At 36.9% G+C, this 15,549-nt stretch overlaps 1 protein-coding gene across 9 annotated transcripts in view; it reads left to right on the top strand.

The window, feature by feature from the left end:
• Nucleotides 1-15,549, top strand: part of NALCN (sodium leak channel, non-selective) — a 236,712-nt gene that overhangs the window by 45,360 nt on the left and 175,803 nt on the right. For all 9 annotated transcript variants that reach the window (XM_040055952.2, XM_040055951.2, XM_040055949.2 and 6 more), the window contains one exon: nt 7,313-7,467. In XM_040055952.2, coding sequence (XP_039911886.1) covers nt 7,313-7,467 — 155 coding nt within the window. The remainder of the gene's footprint in view (nt 1-7,312; nt 7,468-15,549) is intronic.

Raw genomic sequence — 15,549 nt, 5'->3', positions numbered from 1 at the left:
ATAGATCAGGGTGATCATTTCACTGGCACGTTTTTGGGGGTGTTTTTTTTTGACATGTCAGTTAATCAATTTTCAGCCCATTTCGCTGGTGCTTTATGGATATTATATAATGTCAACTATTTAATCAGTCATGTGTTACTGAATGAATTGCTTTAAAAAGTCCAAGCTAGGCAATTTTATTTGACAAATCTGTAATCTTATAAAAATCGTGTTACTATGGTGAGAATTATTTTCTTTAGATCCATTCTGGCTGCCATTTATTACATTAATGTTCTTTACTCTTTACCAATTAGACTTTTTATCAGCTTGCTCTTTCTTTTGTCTTGCTTGATGTCAGGCTAAGCAGTTGGGCTGCTTGTTCTTTAAAAATTAATGGCCCATTAGCATTCTTCTGGAATTTCCCTGCTATTTCAAGATTTATTAAAAATTAATAGGAGGGATTCCGTCAGTTATTTGGGCTTGTTGATTTGAATATAATTATCCCTAGCAGATGCTGTCTGATATTCTCCTCAGTTACTAATTCTTGATTAATAGAATCTGTGTTTGCCAAGCTAAAATGTAAAATGTGGAATGTTGCCAAAGCTTAAGCTTTGTGTTTATGTTGTGCATAAAACCATGAGTCCTTAAGCATACCCTATCTTATCTTTTAATGTGATAAAAGTAATGAATAGATATGGGAGACAATCTGTTACCAGAAAGAGTTGAAAGCTTTATAGTTATAATTACATATATAATTATGAGAAACAGTAAATATGGATGAGGTTTTCACACTTACAGTTTAAAAGATAACACAGATTTTGTTGTTGGATTAAAACCAGGAAACTGGCTCTGAAAGTAGGGTACATGAGACTTTAGATTTAAATTTGACCAAAAGTAAAACATAATATTTAAAAATGACCCTCAGGGATGGTAAGATTATAAGATGTCAGAGGAAGAATTGTGCCTAAACAAATCTGTAGTCCTGAAAACAAAGAGGTACTACCTGAAATTTCTTTCACCAGTAATTTTGGATGACAGCTATTGGATTCTCTGGAACCTGTAAATGACTGCAGCAGCAGCATGGTTCTAAACTGCAATTTCTTTCTGCACAAATTAGAAGATGTATCAATAGAACTCAATTGCAGTATGGTGCCATTTCACTGAAGTTAACAATTACGTATGTGTCTGACTACAGTGACAGGGGAGTTCACTCACACCGAGTGCAAGTTGAAAAAATTATCCCCAATCATAATGATTAACCACTACTGCAAATTTTAGAAATATAAATATCAGTGATTTATTCATTAATATTGTCCTTGCAAAGCTGAGGTCATAATGGGGTAGTAATTATGAAAATGGTAAATAGAAAACTTCATTAGAAAGCTGTTACAATTATTATAGTACAATATTATTATTATTATTCTAACAATTGTGCAGGAGCAGCTGTTAGTATTGTTAGGCCTGTAAAAAGAGCACTGGTGTAAGGAAGTAGTCTAGGAGTCATCTGTCAACAGCAGTTGTATGTTCAGAGTTTCCCACTTAGAGAAGGAAAAGGAGAAAGAGAAAAGGACTTGATTGGATGAGCACATTAAGAAATAAGAGATGGCTTTGGGAATAAAAGACACATTTAAAAGGAAAAAGTAAAGGAAATTTGCCTAGATGCTTAGACTGTTTTCATGGTCACTATGCAACAAATAAACTTTAACCTTTCTCCATTTTACTTTTTGCAAGGAATCAGGTAAAAAGCAAGCAATTTTCCATCTCGGCTTCCTAACTTTCAAGTTCTCAAAGTTTCTGAAAACAAATGTAACTTGGAATGCTAAATAAAAATTCTAATATTTTTTTACTACCCAATGGTATCATCAGGTGTTTAGTAATTGCCATGAACTACCTGAGCTTTTAAGAGGATAAATTCTTATTAGAAAAGTAATTTAAAGCTTCCATTCTGCACAGCGTTTCTGTATAATTTTGTCATAAGACTCTTAATTGCAGATTGTCTGATGTTTATTGGTATAAAATTACAGCCACTAATTATAGTTATGCCATGAGTACTTTTTCTTTTTATCTCTGTAAATTCTCCTCCTTAAGGAAAGTCTTTTGGCTGAAGAACAAGGTTATATGGTCTATAACTGGCTGGAGGTACAGGGGGAAGACAGACTAAGGCTGATGACTTGGCTGATCACAGGAAGTGTTAGATTTTTTTAACTCGAAGGGTTTTTAACTTGATGCACTTACCCATGGGCAGGCATTTGGTATTACTGATGTATCCAAGATGCTCAAGTAGGACACAGGGCTCTCAGAGAGCTGCAGCCTCCCAGACCAGCATCTAAATGTTGAAGGCTACCATGAGGCATCCCCAGGGCACCAGTAATCAGTGTGAGGAAAATGAAATTGCTACAAGTTTTGGCTATTTGCATGGACTCAGTTGTGGGAGGGAGCTTTAAATCTAGAATGTGAAGTGTTGGTGACAACAACTTATTCTGCATTTGGTGTGAAAATCTGTTCTTTTGTATGATTCAATGAACTAGAAATATATTTGTAAAAAGTTTTTATTGCTACCCTAGCAATTAGCATTTGCAATATCAGATTTGTGACCTGAGAGGTTCTGCTACCATTAATGTACATCTGTACATATTTTGCTTTTATATTTTCTTGTTTAAAAAAGGATCCAAAACATTGTTAAAAACAGAATGCTCATGACACAGCTGACCTTACTTTCCCGCTATGAATTCAGCTTGTAAATGACATCTCATTTCATAAAATATTGATATAAGATAAAATTTAAAGATTTAAAAAATAGGTTCATGGACTATAATAATTATGTTGAACGGTGCAGAGAAGTTGTTTCACGGTAGTAGAGCACCCTGATTTTCAGAATAAAGGCAAATTAATTAGATATCATTGACCTATATATGTAAGAGAGCAGTGTATTAATATTCATCAGATTACTTGTCTAAAGTCAAGGTAGAAACACAGTTTTACTTCATCAGAATGCATTTATTGAGAGAGTCTAGCACCGCATCCATGTAATCTGAGCTTCAGGAACAACTTTGGTGTACCATGGAGTTCTCTGGATTTATTTAAAGTTCATTGCTACAGTATCACTATCTTGGTGCTTTTCCCTTGTGTTCTGGCAATATGGCAAAGCAGAAGCATCTCTTCTTAAAAGCATAGGAACAAATTAGGTTTTTTTCAGAACTGCATGTTCAGAGTTAGATGTCTAGCAGAAGAAACAACCATAACTCTTGATATCTGAAAGAAAAATCGTCTATCAGTCATCTGATGTAAGCTTATTTTTGTATTAGTACTTTCTATACAGCAGTGTCCATTTTGTGTTTCGGTTCTATCACTTTCTGAATTCCTTGCTTGGCATTAAATCGCAGTTATTGAGAGTAACCTTTAAAGTCTTCAGAACTAGATAATCTTTCTCTGTTCTCAAAAGTTTTTGTTTTCCTTCATCATATGCTTGGTGTGATTTTGATGAAGCTGGGTTCATAGGATCCCCCAGGTCACTAATGAAAATGGACAGCACAGAACACAGTGCCAATTCTTCTGAGCCCCAGTTAATGTATTGCTCTCTCTTTGGAAGCTGCAGGGTTGCTTACTTGCTTCATGATCCACCAGCCATTTTTTATGTCTGCTATGGTAGTTTAACATGCAGTAGCTCTCCAGTCAGCAGCTGGGTAGTGTCTGGTTTTGTACAGGGACAGACACAGGGTTCCTTTTAATGAATACAGAAAATCCTTCAGATCCAGTTAAGTCATTTTTACTTAACTTCTTTACCTTATCAACCATTTGAAATTATTTTTTATTACTTTATCCATAAGTATACTTGTTATACTTGTTTGGGGTTTTTTTAATATATTTTCTGGGTCTGGAAACTACACAAGAAGCTTTCTAATTTTGAATGGCTTTCTGGTGATATGTTAGAAAATTAATAGAATACCAGAATTTAAAAAATCCCTTTTTTCCCCCCCACCTCTATTTTCAGTAGAGAAAGTCAGGCTAGCAGAAAACAGGAAGCTAGAAGCTACCATGGTAATTTGTCTCTTAAGGTGTGAAAAACCCTCTTTGAAGAACTGCCCTAATAAGGAGAAGGTGCTAAAAGAGGGATTGTTCTCACATGAGCACATGATGGTTGAAAGACTAGTTTTGTAACAGATACCATGGAAAACAGTCACTGTACTCCTAAGAGACCAAGTCAGGTCCTTCCTGTGGTGTACATGTGTATGTAATCATAACATTCTTCAGGCATTTAAAAACATGTCGGAGTAACACTCCTATGTCTTTTGCAACAATCTTGTTATTGAAGGATGCCTATCAAGTGTAGTGGAGTCAATTATCTTCTTCTGCACTCTTGTTACCTGTGGAGAACTAATTTCTCAGCTCAGCTGTTGGGTTGATGCTGCGTTCCACAGACATTGACTGCACTGCATAGGAATATTGTTGGTCTATTGGGATGAATTATTTATTGTTCATAAATTTATCCAGGAACCCTGTTCAGGAAGACATTTAAGCATATTGACTAACTGAACTTTTGAGATGCTTAAAACTAGTTATGTGCTGAATTGGTATCTCAGTACTTAATTGATATTGAGTATGGTCTATGAAGGAAGAAAATTTAAATTATCTTATATTGGAAACATGTGGTGATATTCTAGCCACTTGTAAATATCTAATATTCTCTAGTCCAAGTGTACTAGTCTATGCTTATTTACTGTCTTGAAGCAGAACACAACTTGCCAAGTGACAGTGATCCAAAAAGGCCTGCATCTGTACAGGTACTATAAGCAGAGACTCTTTATTTTTAGCCTAAATCATACTCAGTGCACAGAGACAGCTTTTTTTTTCCTTCAAAAGAAGGTTAAATTAAAAAAATTATTTATGTTTAAATGAAGCACTTAAATGAATGCTTTGCGTTGCAGTGATTGAGAGCCAGCAATGCTTTTAATAATATGCCCTCACACTGGTGGCCTCTTGGGGTTTGAAGGATTTTCTAATGCAAGCCATAATGTGTAATTCATTAGCTACCAGCAGCTGGGGTTCTGAATCTGCCTGAGCCAATGTATTAATTTTAATTTCTAAAAATATATGTAAAATATTGTTTTATGTTAATCCTATATATGGTAATGGTTTTTGGATGAAAGTATTATAAATCTAACATGAAGCATGCGATTGGATATGAATTAACAACTTCTAGTTTAACGAAATTAGGGTGAACAGATTAATTTTGAGATACTTGAATGACATGTGTTGAGCGTGTTTACAGATGTGGAACAAATACACATATGCTTGTGTATCTGTCTGTGCTTTTAGTTATGCACATTGCTAAATTTCAGGGTGTTCTTCAAAACTCCATCTGGAACTGTATATGTCTATGTGTGATTCCATGCAGATATATATGTCTCTCTGGTATCATAATGAAATGACTGCAGGATAGATGCCACAATTGTTATTTATATGCATTTATAATTGCCTAGGAAAATTTTTGTGGGATGTTTTAGTTTCACACTGACAGATTTCAAATAATGTAATGCTATTCCATGCAGTGCATAAAAGCAATAAAAAGTAAAGTAATTAAAGCTTCTGTTCATCCTTTTTAGTTGTCAGAATGCATCTGTCAGTTAGATTAAAGGAAATGGACTTTCAGAAGAACAGTATGATACAAAATATATTAAAGGGCTGAAAATGTTCACCTTTTCTGTGGACAAGCAAGATGATTTAAAATTATGAATTTTAAGACACTGGTTGATGCCTCAGGATAACAGAGTGAATACTTTTTTTTTTTTTTTTTTTTCGTAACCATCAGCAATTCATTTTGGGTGTTTTTATATCAAAAGTCTGTGCTGTAACCAGGAAGTCAAAATCAACCTGAACATGAATGTAAAATGCCATTTACTGTTTTTTTTTCCTCAGACCAGAACTCACTGTGATTAGCTTTTCACGTCTGATTTGAAATTGCCCTGGGACTGACCCAAAAATCAGGATTTTCATATGCTGGATGAGAGAATGCACGCAGGGAGAGAAACAGTTTTTGCTTAGCTGCATGCTCATTCAGCAGAATTTGAGCCTTATCTGGACCTTTCTTCTCTTTGGTTTGCTCAGCAGCCCCATAGCACAAGTAACATGAATCTCCACTTCCGTACTGTGCTGTTTTGCGGACCCTGGCAGGGACCTGCTCAGGGTGGAGGGGGTGGTTTGCTAAGGTTACCTCTTCACTAAACTACTTCTGGGAAAATGTGGTGATCAATCTGTGGCAAAGGACTGTGTATTGTGGTTCTTAACTGGGCACTGTAAGTGATTAGGGGGAATCAACAACCTGAGTTTCCCCTTCCCAAAGTTTAGGAGTACTTAGATAACCCATATTTATGTGTCCATGCCACAGGCATATATTTAATAGAACAGAGAGCAACAAACTTGTCCTCTCTCTTCATTTAGCCTCTATGGCCCTTAGAACTGGGCCTACCTAAATTCTCATTGTGGTCCACTGTGACAAAACCTCCAGCAGCTCTACCACAGCTGCCAGAGAAACTGGGAAACACACGATGCTCAGCCTCTGACAACAGTAAAAAATGGCCGATGCTGTGACATAGTGTGGAGCACTGGCCCTTGTTTCATGATATTTCTATTTAAAAATGTTAGTCACTTATATAAATCAGCTTGAACCAATTCCAACCAGTTCAAATTATTTCACCTCTTCTACCAAGTCATTACAAGACTGACCTAAAAGTAAGTCAGATCTGTTTCAGTCACAGCTGTGCCTAGTTACTAATTGCACTACGAATATAGTGGTTTGACTTCTTTCTTGTGACTCTTCATCTGTAGTGGAAACCTGCCCTTCCTAAGTTACAAGAAGCTGAATACATACCCTGGTGACTGACAAGTCATCCACAGGGATTCTTTTAAGGAGTGTCAAAGCAAGCACAGGCAATGCCTTTGTAAGTCAAAGTCATAGGATTGACTCCAGTTGAACACACTCAGGATCTGCAAAGGAGCCTGAAACACTGTCTTCAAATTCATTAAAGAGCAGTTGGAGCAGCTGAATGTTAACTCTTCCATTTCTTGGAGAGTCTTTATTTTTATGGGGTCTCTAGGCATAAATATGAGATTTCTACTGGTAGTATTTGTACTGTCATTACATAAGGATGAAGTTTTAGGAGTGTGTTAGCTTGCCCTTTACAATAAGTGCTTAATGAGAATAGTGTATACCAAAAAACATGAGATAGTAAAAATAACAGCTGATGAACTTCTCACTTTAGTCCTCTGACTTTCAAATATTTAGTTTTGCTATGGACTGAGTTTATGTAACAACTTAATTTTGTATTTTTCACAGAAATGTAACCTGGAATAATTTAGCTATCCCAGACACCCACTGTTCCAGAGAGCTAGAAGAAGGTTACCAGTGCCCACCTGGATTTAAATGTATGGACCTTGAAGATCTGGGACTAAGCAGGCAAGAGCTGGGCTACAGTGGCTTTAATGAGATAGGTCTGTCCTACTGGTAAAATCCATTTCAGTATCCTTTTTAAAATGTTTTTTAAATGAATGGAAGAGATAGTTCATGTCTGTGCTGAAAAGACATCAAGTGCAATCAGTATTTTACTCAAGTAGAGCACATGCCAAAAAGAGAAACTGTGTTATTTGCTTTGCAGTTATGATATATTTTTACGTTGCCTGGGATCCCAGGATTTAAATACCTTTAATACAATGTTTTATAAGGAGTCAACTGTTGATTATCACCAGTATGCAAATGTGATGACTAATTTCTCTTTTCTTTTCAATTCATTTTAGAGCATAAAATCCCTTCTAATTTTAGTAGTAATTCCCATGGAAAAAAAATTCTTTTTTTTTCATCCAGAATTACTCTGATAATTATCTTGTTACTAAGGAGAAGATGGGAAAAAAGTATCATGTATCTGTGGCAATCTTGATCCAAACTGTGTAAGTCAGAGCAACCAGAAAAATTATTGAGAGACAGGCAGATTTGGCAATACAGGTGTAATTTGTGTTCTGTGCAAAACACTGCAAAAATTACCAGGAGAATATGTTCTCTGACAGCTTCAATGTGTTGTGCCATCCCCATGAGAAAATGAGTTTAGAACACAAAAGCAGGAAACATGGCAAGAGCATAGGTAGCTGTGGTAAGATCCACATCCAAATGGAAAATATGTGGTTACTCTGTCAGAACATTGTGGTTATTTCACATTTATTGAGCAGACAAAGGTCCAACAGGAGCCTGCAGCTGTAAATTTTCATTTCAGGACAGGTAGGGAGGTACCTTCAAATGATAGAGGCTGAATTCTTTCTGATGCATCACTGATAAGTTTTTGGGGGGGGTTGGTTTTTTGTTTGGTTGGTTTTTGGTTGGGGTTTTTTGTTTTTGTTTTTGTTTTCATTTTTCTGGCTTGAGCTCCAGACTTTTATCCTGGCTTCAGCTGAATTTGAAAGTAATGAAAAGGCTTAATGACTGAATGACTAAAATCCAGAATTTTTTTTTTTTTTTGAGTATCGAAAGCCTTTGTGGCTGAAATTGCTTCAGTTGTTTCTTGAGTATTCAGGTTTCTGGATATACACAATGAGCCAGAGAGTTACGAGGAAGTCTCAGAGTTCTGCTACAAGTACTCTTTGATACTTAATAATTAAGGAACAAAAATTGCCATTTATGTCCTTTCTTTTTTCTTGTGAGAAAGGGAGAAAAATTTCAGCCGAGCACCATTCTGTTCCCTCTGGGAGTCAGAAACATACCATTTGTTCCAGTGCTGTTAGATGGATAACACCATAGATAGTACCAAATTTTCTATATTTTTTTCTTCTGTAGATCTCAAAGGATAATCCTGTCTGATCTCTCAGTCAGCCTTCAGATTTACTGTCATGCCTGGATGAACATGGGCTGAGTTCACAGTAGAACCTAAAAAAAACCATCCCCATTTGAGTTCTATAGTCCCAGGCAGTTTGGGAGGAGAGCATGAGATAGAGGTATTGGCAGAATAATTAGGCCTCAGATTGAAATCACCCTTCTAATCTTGTTACGAGAAAAATAAATTGTGGCATTGATGTTGTTCTAGCTGCCTGCCAGGGAAAAGTAGTTGCAGTGTCTTGGACAAGCTTCAATGGGTAGCAGAGTTGAACAAGATCCAGAGTGCTTAATAAAGGTGGCCAGCTTGTTTTTAATGTTGGGGGCAAGTTGGCAAAGACAGGTGAAATAGTTTGTCCATGGATGCCTTCAAAACAGGTTAAAAAAACAGAACTGAAACTCTGGTCTCCTGAGTCACAGTGCTGTACCTTATCAATATGTATTTCTGAGTATTGTATTTTAAAGGACAGACATTGCTAATAGACCTAGGAGACTTGTAATTGATAAAATGTTTTGTCTAGAAATAGGTAACCAGGATATAACACCTCTCAGAACAGTAGCCAGAAGTTAAATTGAGTATCAATTCGAGGCTGATAACTAAACTTTAAAATACTGGGTAAGATACAGAAGCTTTCCCAAAAATGTTAAATTAGCTTCCTCAAATTAGGATTGTTATAAAGAAGATTATAACCAGCAAGTTCATCAATATTTTATAAATATCCATTTTGTGATGCACCTTTGTGTGTAGTTAACAGGTAAGTAATGAAATAAATATTTTCTGTGTAATTATATTTTTTTTTGTACATTCATTGGTATTTCATTTGCAGATATTATGATGCAGTCTGTACTGTTGGATCTTCAGATCTAACATTACAAAAATCACAAGAGCATAACAGTTTGGCAGCTACTGTATAATTAGTAACTCTTAATTTGTGGCATATAAGTACAAGCTGTGAATATTTGAATTTGATAATTTCTGTTATTTTTCTTCTCTTGAAAGGAAAAAGGTGGGATTTTTACAATTTTAGGCTGGGTGAAGACCAAACTGTCCTAATCTGATAAATTTGTGATAATGTGATAAATTTTAAATTTGTGAATATGCCAATTAGGTAGCTTCATATTTGGAAAATACTTTGATTTTGGCCATGTCCTGGTCCCATTTTTATAAGTAGCTTTGACTTTAAAGAATGAATATTGGAAAGATGATAGTGTAAGTTTTGGTACTTATTCGAATAAATAAAATGTATTTATTTCCCAAGTTTTCTATTTTTAGCTTTGAGGTGTTCTATTTATCTGTTTTATGTATGTTTCCATGCAAGTATATATGTATTGCTTAAGGAAGAACGTTGTAGAACATTATCAGTTATAGACAACTGATAAATGTGGCTTGAAGTCATCTTGTCAAGATAATTTAGGCCATCTCCTTTTGATGGGAGGCAAACTTCATAATCTTTCCAGGCAACTTATTGTGTTGCTTCATTGTCCGTCCTCTTAGGAAGATTTTCCTAAAGTATAACCCGAGTCTTTCTTCTTTATGGAATTTAAGATCATAATTTCTCACCTTATTCACTACTTGCATAGACAAAACCTTAACAAAAAAAGCTTATCTGCATCTTTCAGTATGCCTAACATATGGTTTGAAATGTTTGTCTTTTGCTAGAGGACTTATACCTTAAATTGTTCTTACTCTCCTTCTCTAGACTTTCTCTGGCTCATCACTTAGTTGAAATGCAGTACTGTCAGAATACCCCAGCAGAGCCATTATTTTATGTAGTTTTAAGGTCTGTTACAATTTCTACATCCCAGTGAGATGTTTTCCATTTTCAGAATAGCATGTTGTGGATGATTCATGTTTTTCTAATTTATTACAGCCCTTGTGTCCTGTTGAAAGAGCTGTCATTACTGTTTCCCATCCTTTGTTTGTTTATTTATATATTTATTTCTAAATGTAAACTCTTACATTTTTCTCTGTTGAATAGCATACTTACTTTTGTTTTTCCAGACTGTTTCTTCAATTTGCAAAATCTTCAGGAGTTTTAATTCTCTCCTCCTGATTACTTGCGCTGCCTTTTAATTTACTTTTATCTGAAATTACATGATCATCAACCTGATCAAGAGGGAAAAAAATAAATAGAACCAGACCAAGATTGGATTCCAGAAGTTTGTTTGACAGTCTTCTTTTCTGACAGTGTTTCATAAATAGATGAAATAAGGACACCCAACAAATGGTTTTGCACCCATCACAGAGAACTGTCACCAAGTCATATTCCTGTGTTGTCATGGTGAGACATTGTTAAAAGTCTTTAAAAGCCTTTTAAAATATACAGACCATCAAGTGTTTCCTTTGTCTTTACAAAACTTGCCTCCATTCCACATTTGTACAGCAATGATACAGGCAAGATTTGTGCCATAGGTTCCCATGTGCGTATTAATAACGTGATACTTAGGCAAGATGCTTGGGAAGATCATTTTTCCAACACGGGCCACATCAGCATATATCTACAGCTAATGCCTCTGTCCTTTAATGTGTGTATTTCTAGACTGCATGTAGAATGAAATAAATGCCAATTAGTATGCCAAATTTGCAAGTGTAATCTCTGAGAGTGAAGTCACTAAAATCCAGGGAAGTTCTGTCTGGTAGTACCTCTGGAAAAGTTATAAGCAAAAGTCACAGAGTCCTACCTCATAATTGTTTGTGAAACTGAAGAATTAGTGAAATATGAGCCAGTTAGGTAAGCTCCCAGTACCTCAAATCTATTTGCCTGTGAAATTCTGAAGTGAGAGGAAGGAATAGTAAGGAAAGAATAAAATGCCCCCCTAGGTGAGCTGATTTCAGCGGTTTCAGGTTCTACCTGATGGGAAGCTACAGGAAGTTCCTGCTTTCCCATAGTAAATTGCTCATGAGCTCAGTAGAAACCCAAGTACTCTTTCCAACAGTTAGGCACAGAACTTCTTAAGTAGATGTTGTTCTTACACAGTGTGAGCCTTAATATAAAATTGAATCTTTTATTCTTCAGGATGCCTGAAAGATTTTTTGAATGCTACCTGTGGGGCTGAGTGGAAGAGAAAGGATATGAATGAAAACCTTGGCTGGCTGTGTGGATGTGGGTAGCAAAATTGAATCTTTTATTCTTCAGGATGCCTGAAAGATTTTTTGAGTGCTCCCTGTGGGGCTGAGTGGAAGTAAGAGAAAGGATATGAATGAAAACCTTGGCTGGCTGTGTGGATGTGGGTAGCAAAATTCCTTACTATTGTCTATACCTGTATGGTACTGTCAAGTTCTTCACTTCTCGGACTTCTTAGGTAGTTTTCATTTGGGCTTCTATAAAAAGGTTGATGTTTTCTTCATCTTAGAACAGCCTTCAGCCCTGTGTCCCACTGAGAGCATCAGGTACATTCACAGCTAGCCTGTTTCTTCTTTCTGATTTTATTCTCTTCTTCTCTGTATTTTTCCTACCTGTGTTTAATTGCATAGGGTGTAGCTGAGAATGTGACAGTATTATGAAGTGTGTAAAAAAAGTTAAGCTAAATGTTGAGAATTTTTTTTTTTTTTTGCAAACAGAAAGTACTAATTGTAAAACTTATTAGTCATATGATTGTATTTGGTTTAAGTATTTGCATCTGATATACCTAAAAAGCACAAATATATTTGTTGAATTAAATAAGAGAATACAAGTCTTGGGAATTGGAGGGCTATGACAAGCACTTCTACCTTCCATCTCACTGTTTATCTGAGTGTGCATCTGCCTTTAGTCAATATTTAACACAGCAGTAACTTCTATGAGGGCCACACTAAGGTTGCTGGCAGAGCTGTCTTATGTGAGTGCTGTTGAGAAGGGTGCTTCCTAGATGCAAAGGTACCAGAATTCCCCCGTTGTTGGATCCTGTACAGATTTCCTCCTTACCTGCACTTTCCACACAGTACAGAGTCTTTTGCGTTCAGGTTTTTGTAACATCAGCTAGTAATCATTCCGCATGCCTCATGGGTGCAATCATCTGCAATCATCTACAGGTGTAGATTTGCAGTACATCACTGATTTTACTCTTCACATAATTCTGGAGAAGGTCTTTTCATGATTTACAGTGCTACCTATTGCTTCAAATAGTCTCAAAAGGAAAAGGAAGTCCCGAATAAAGATACCTAAAGGTTTAAAAATATTCTACAAAGTAGGCAAGAGAAGTTTTAGGTCATGAGAGATCATTCTGAAAGGAGAAGAAGGAGGTCTAATTCTGTCCTTGTCATCAACCTATCTGCCAATAGGCCAGTACCCTATTCAATGACTAATTACTTCTTGTACCTGCAAAGAGTGTTTGACAAAGATTACCATGTTAATGGCCATTTTACATGTAGGACATAAACACAGATATTCTATCTCAAAGACAACAAAATTTCGATGGTAAGGAGTGCATCAAAGCCCATATACAAAGACTACATCTGTATTAAACCTTACCATACAGTAGAAGTGAACACTCTTCTTTGCCACAGTGAGCCAGCAAAATCATCTGATTTATTCCCTGTAAAACAGCAACAGAGATTTGGGTCTCAAATATTTCCCGCTTTTCTTAAAAGGGCTTCTTCCTTATAATGGGACCAAGAAATTACATAAGAGAGCCTTTATAAAATTGATAACTATATGAAAAAAGCTTATATGGCACTGTGAAAAATGTCTGCCATGGCTAGATTAAAAATGAACCAAATTTAATGTTTGTGAAAGGAAACTTCACAGTGGGGCCAAATTTCATCAGTTCGCTTATAGGTATTATTTTAATAAAATACTCATGCAATGATCAAAATAACCCCTTTGTTTACACATAAATTGAAATTTTATCTCCCAAACATGGGAGTTACTTTGGTTCTCTTAAAAGTTCTCTTATGATGGGGAAAATACTTGTGCATGTGCAACCCTTTGGAATTGCAAAGGCATTGCTCTTAGATTGGAAGACTGGGTGGCATTAGGCCTATTGTTCAGAAGGAAGGAATTAAGTTAGTATGCTGTGAATCTGGATCTGCCACGATCCATTAAATATGATTTCCATGAGAGATTTTAATGTTTCCAAGAGATTGGGTACATATCTCTTGAATTAGAATTCCACATGGCCACAGAGTTTGTTGAGTGGTATGATGTCATAAACCCTTAACAAAAATCTGGAGATGGAGGAAGGATGCTCACACCTGTCTAAAATAAAAGCTGAAAAGAGGGTGTAAATCAAATGCCAAATTAGGTAGTCCTAGAAACTGCAAGCATTCAGAGCTACAAGCCCATTTGTTTATGTGGACAGCTAGAGCATTAATTTGATACAAATTCTTAAAGCTAAAGTAGAAGTTGTAGCATCGTGCGATTGTGTGTCCCTGAGAGCAACCTGCACCTTTGGGGCCTGGTGTGCTCTGCTAATAAAGGGCTGACGATAAAGGCAAGGAGACAGGGTCCCGTTCAAAAATCCAAGCGCTGTTTATTGTACAGCCTCGAATGTAGACCAGGGACGAGAGCCAAGAGTGGGCCAAGGGTCCAGGGTATATACCAGATAAAAGGGGTGGTCCTGAAGGTCAAGGTCCAATAGGGATTGGAAAAAATGGTTGTCATGGGTTAGTAAAGTTTGGTTTTTTAGTTATAGAAGAATGTAGAATAATTCTCCAGGTCAGGACCTGGGAATTGCTTTAGAAAGGACAGGGACCTATCAGAGGGTTAGTTGGAATATTAGCATCTGTTTTGACCACTGAAAATTGTTGGCTACAACTTTGGGAAGTACCCTATAAAACCCCTTGATTTCCTGTAGGTGGGCCTTTTTCCTTCTTTCCTTTGGCTCGAGAAAGACAGGTAACATCGAGTTGGGCCTGCTGCTCCCCCCTTTTGGGGACAGAGCTGGCCTGAGTCCTGGCCGGATTCCATCGGCTTCCGGGTGGGAGGGGGAAGGAGAGGTTGCTGCTTTACAACAGCTACTTTCTCTAAACTTCCTGGAGCAGGGAGAGATCTCTGCCAGGTCCCTGATAAGAGCTATGAGCACCATTTAGGCTGAGGCCACCCCGATTTACACTGAGGGGTGGGCCAAAAAGGCATTTATGATCCTGCCTGTGTTTTTTTTGTGATTCCGGACTGCCCGGGTGCTCTGATCCCTGATGTTTCTGCCTGAGTTCTTCCTCCCTCACCAGCGCGGCCTTGAACATCTAACACCATGAGCTACAGAGGGAGAGACAAAAACTCTGGGCAGATTTAACCCCTTCCTGGCAACATGAAGCTTCCAGAGCTTAGCCATTCTCTGAGAGAGTAAGAAAGGACAGAGTGAACATAAAGAAAAAAACAGCATGAAGTCAGTAGAGCAAGAGTGAAAAGACTATCAGGACAGAGGGTTGAAGAGGTGGTTGTTCCATTCTTACTTGAGCCATGGAAATGAACTCTATATTTAGATCATTTCTTTAAATCATGGGAAAGATAACCATTTGGGGAGATAATTGTTTAGTTTTGTGTGTGGATTTGAGCAAAAGTGTTTGTGATGGTCTAAGTAATATTAATCCTAAAAGGTGCTTGAACAGAGATAAAGATGAGAAGCCCTCTGTGCCAGTGAAGAAGTGAGAAGATATCTCTGTACCTTGAAATGAAGAATCCTTTGCTTTAGAGTTATTCATCTTTGAAAGGTGACACCCCAGAATGCAAAAGTCTAAGACCCATGATCCATGAGCAGCTTGGAAAAATGCTAATGGGAGGGGTCACAAAGGCAGG

The sequence above is a fragment of the Hirundo rustica genome, chromosome 2, assembly GCF_015227805.2.
Source record: "Hirundo rustica isolate bHirRus1 chromosome 2, bHirRus1.pri.v3, whole genome shotgun sequence".
In the NCBI taxonomy this organism is placed as follows: Eukaryota; Metazoa; Chordata; class Aves; order Passeriformes; family Hirundinidae; genus Hirundo; species Hirundo rustica.
The sequence above is the reverse complement of the archived record's forward strand: the minus strand, read 5'-3'. Positions and strand labels throughout refer to the sequence as shown.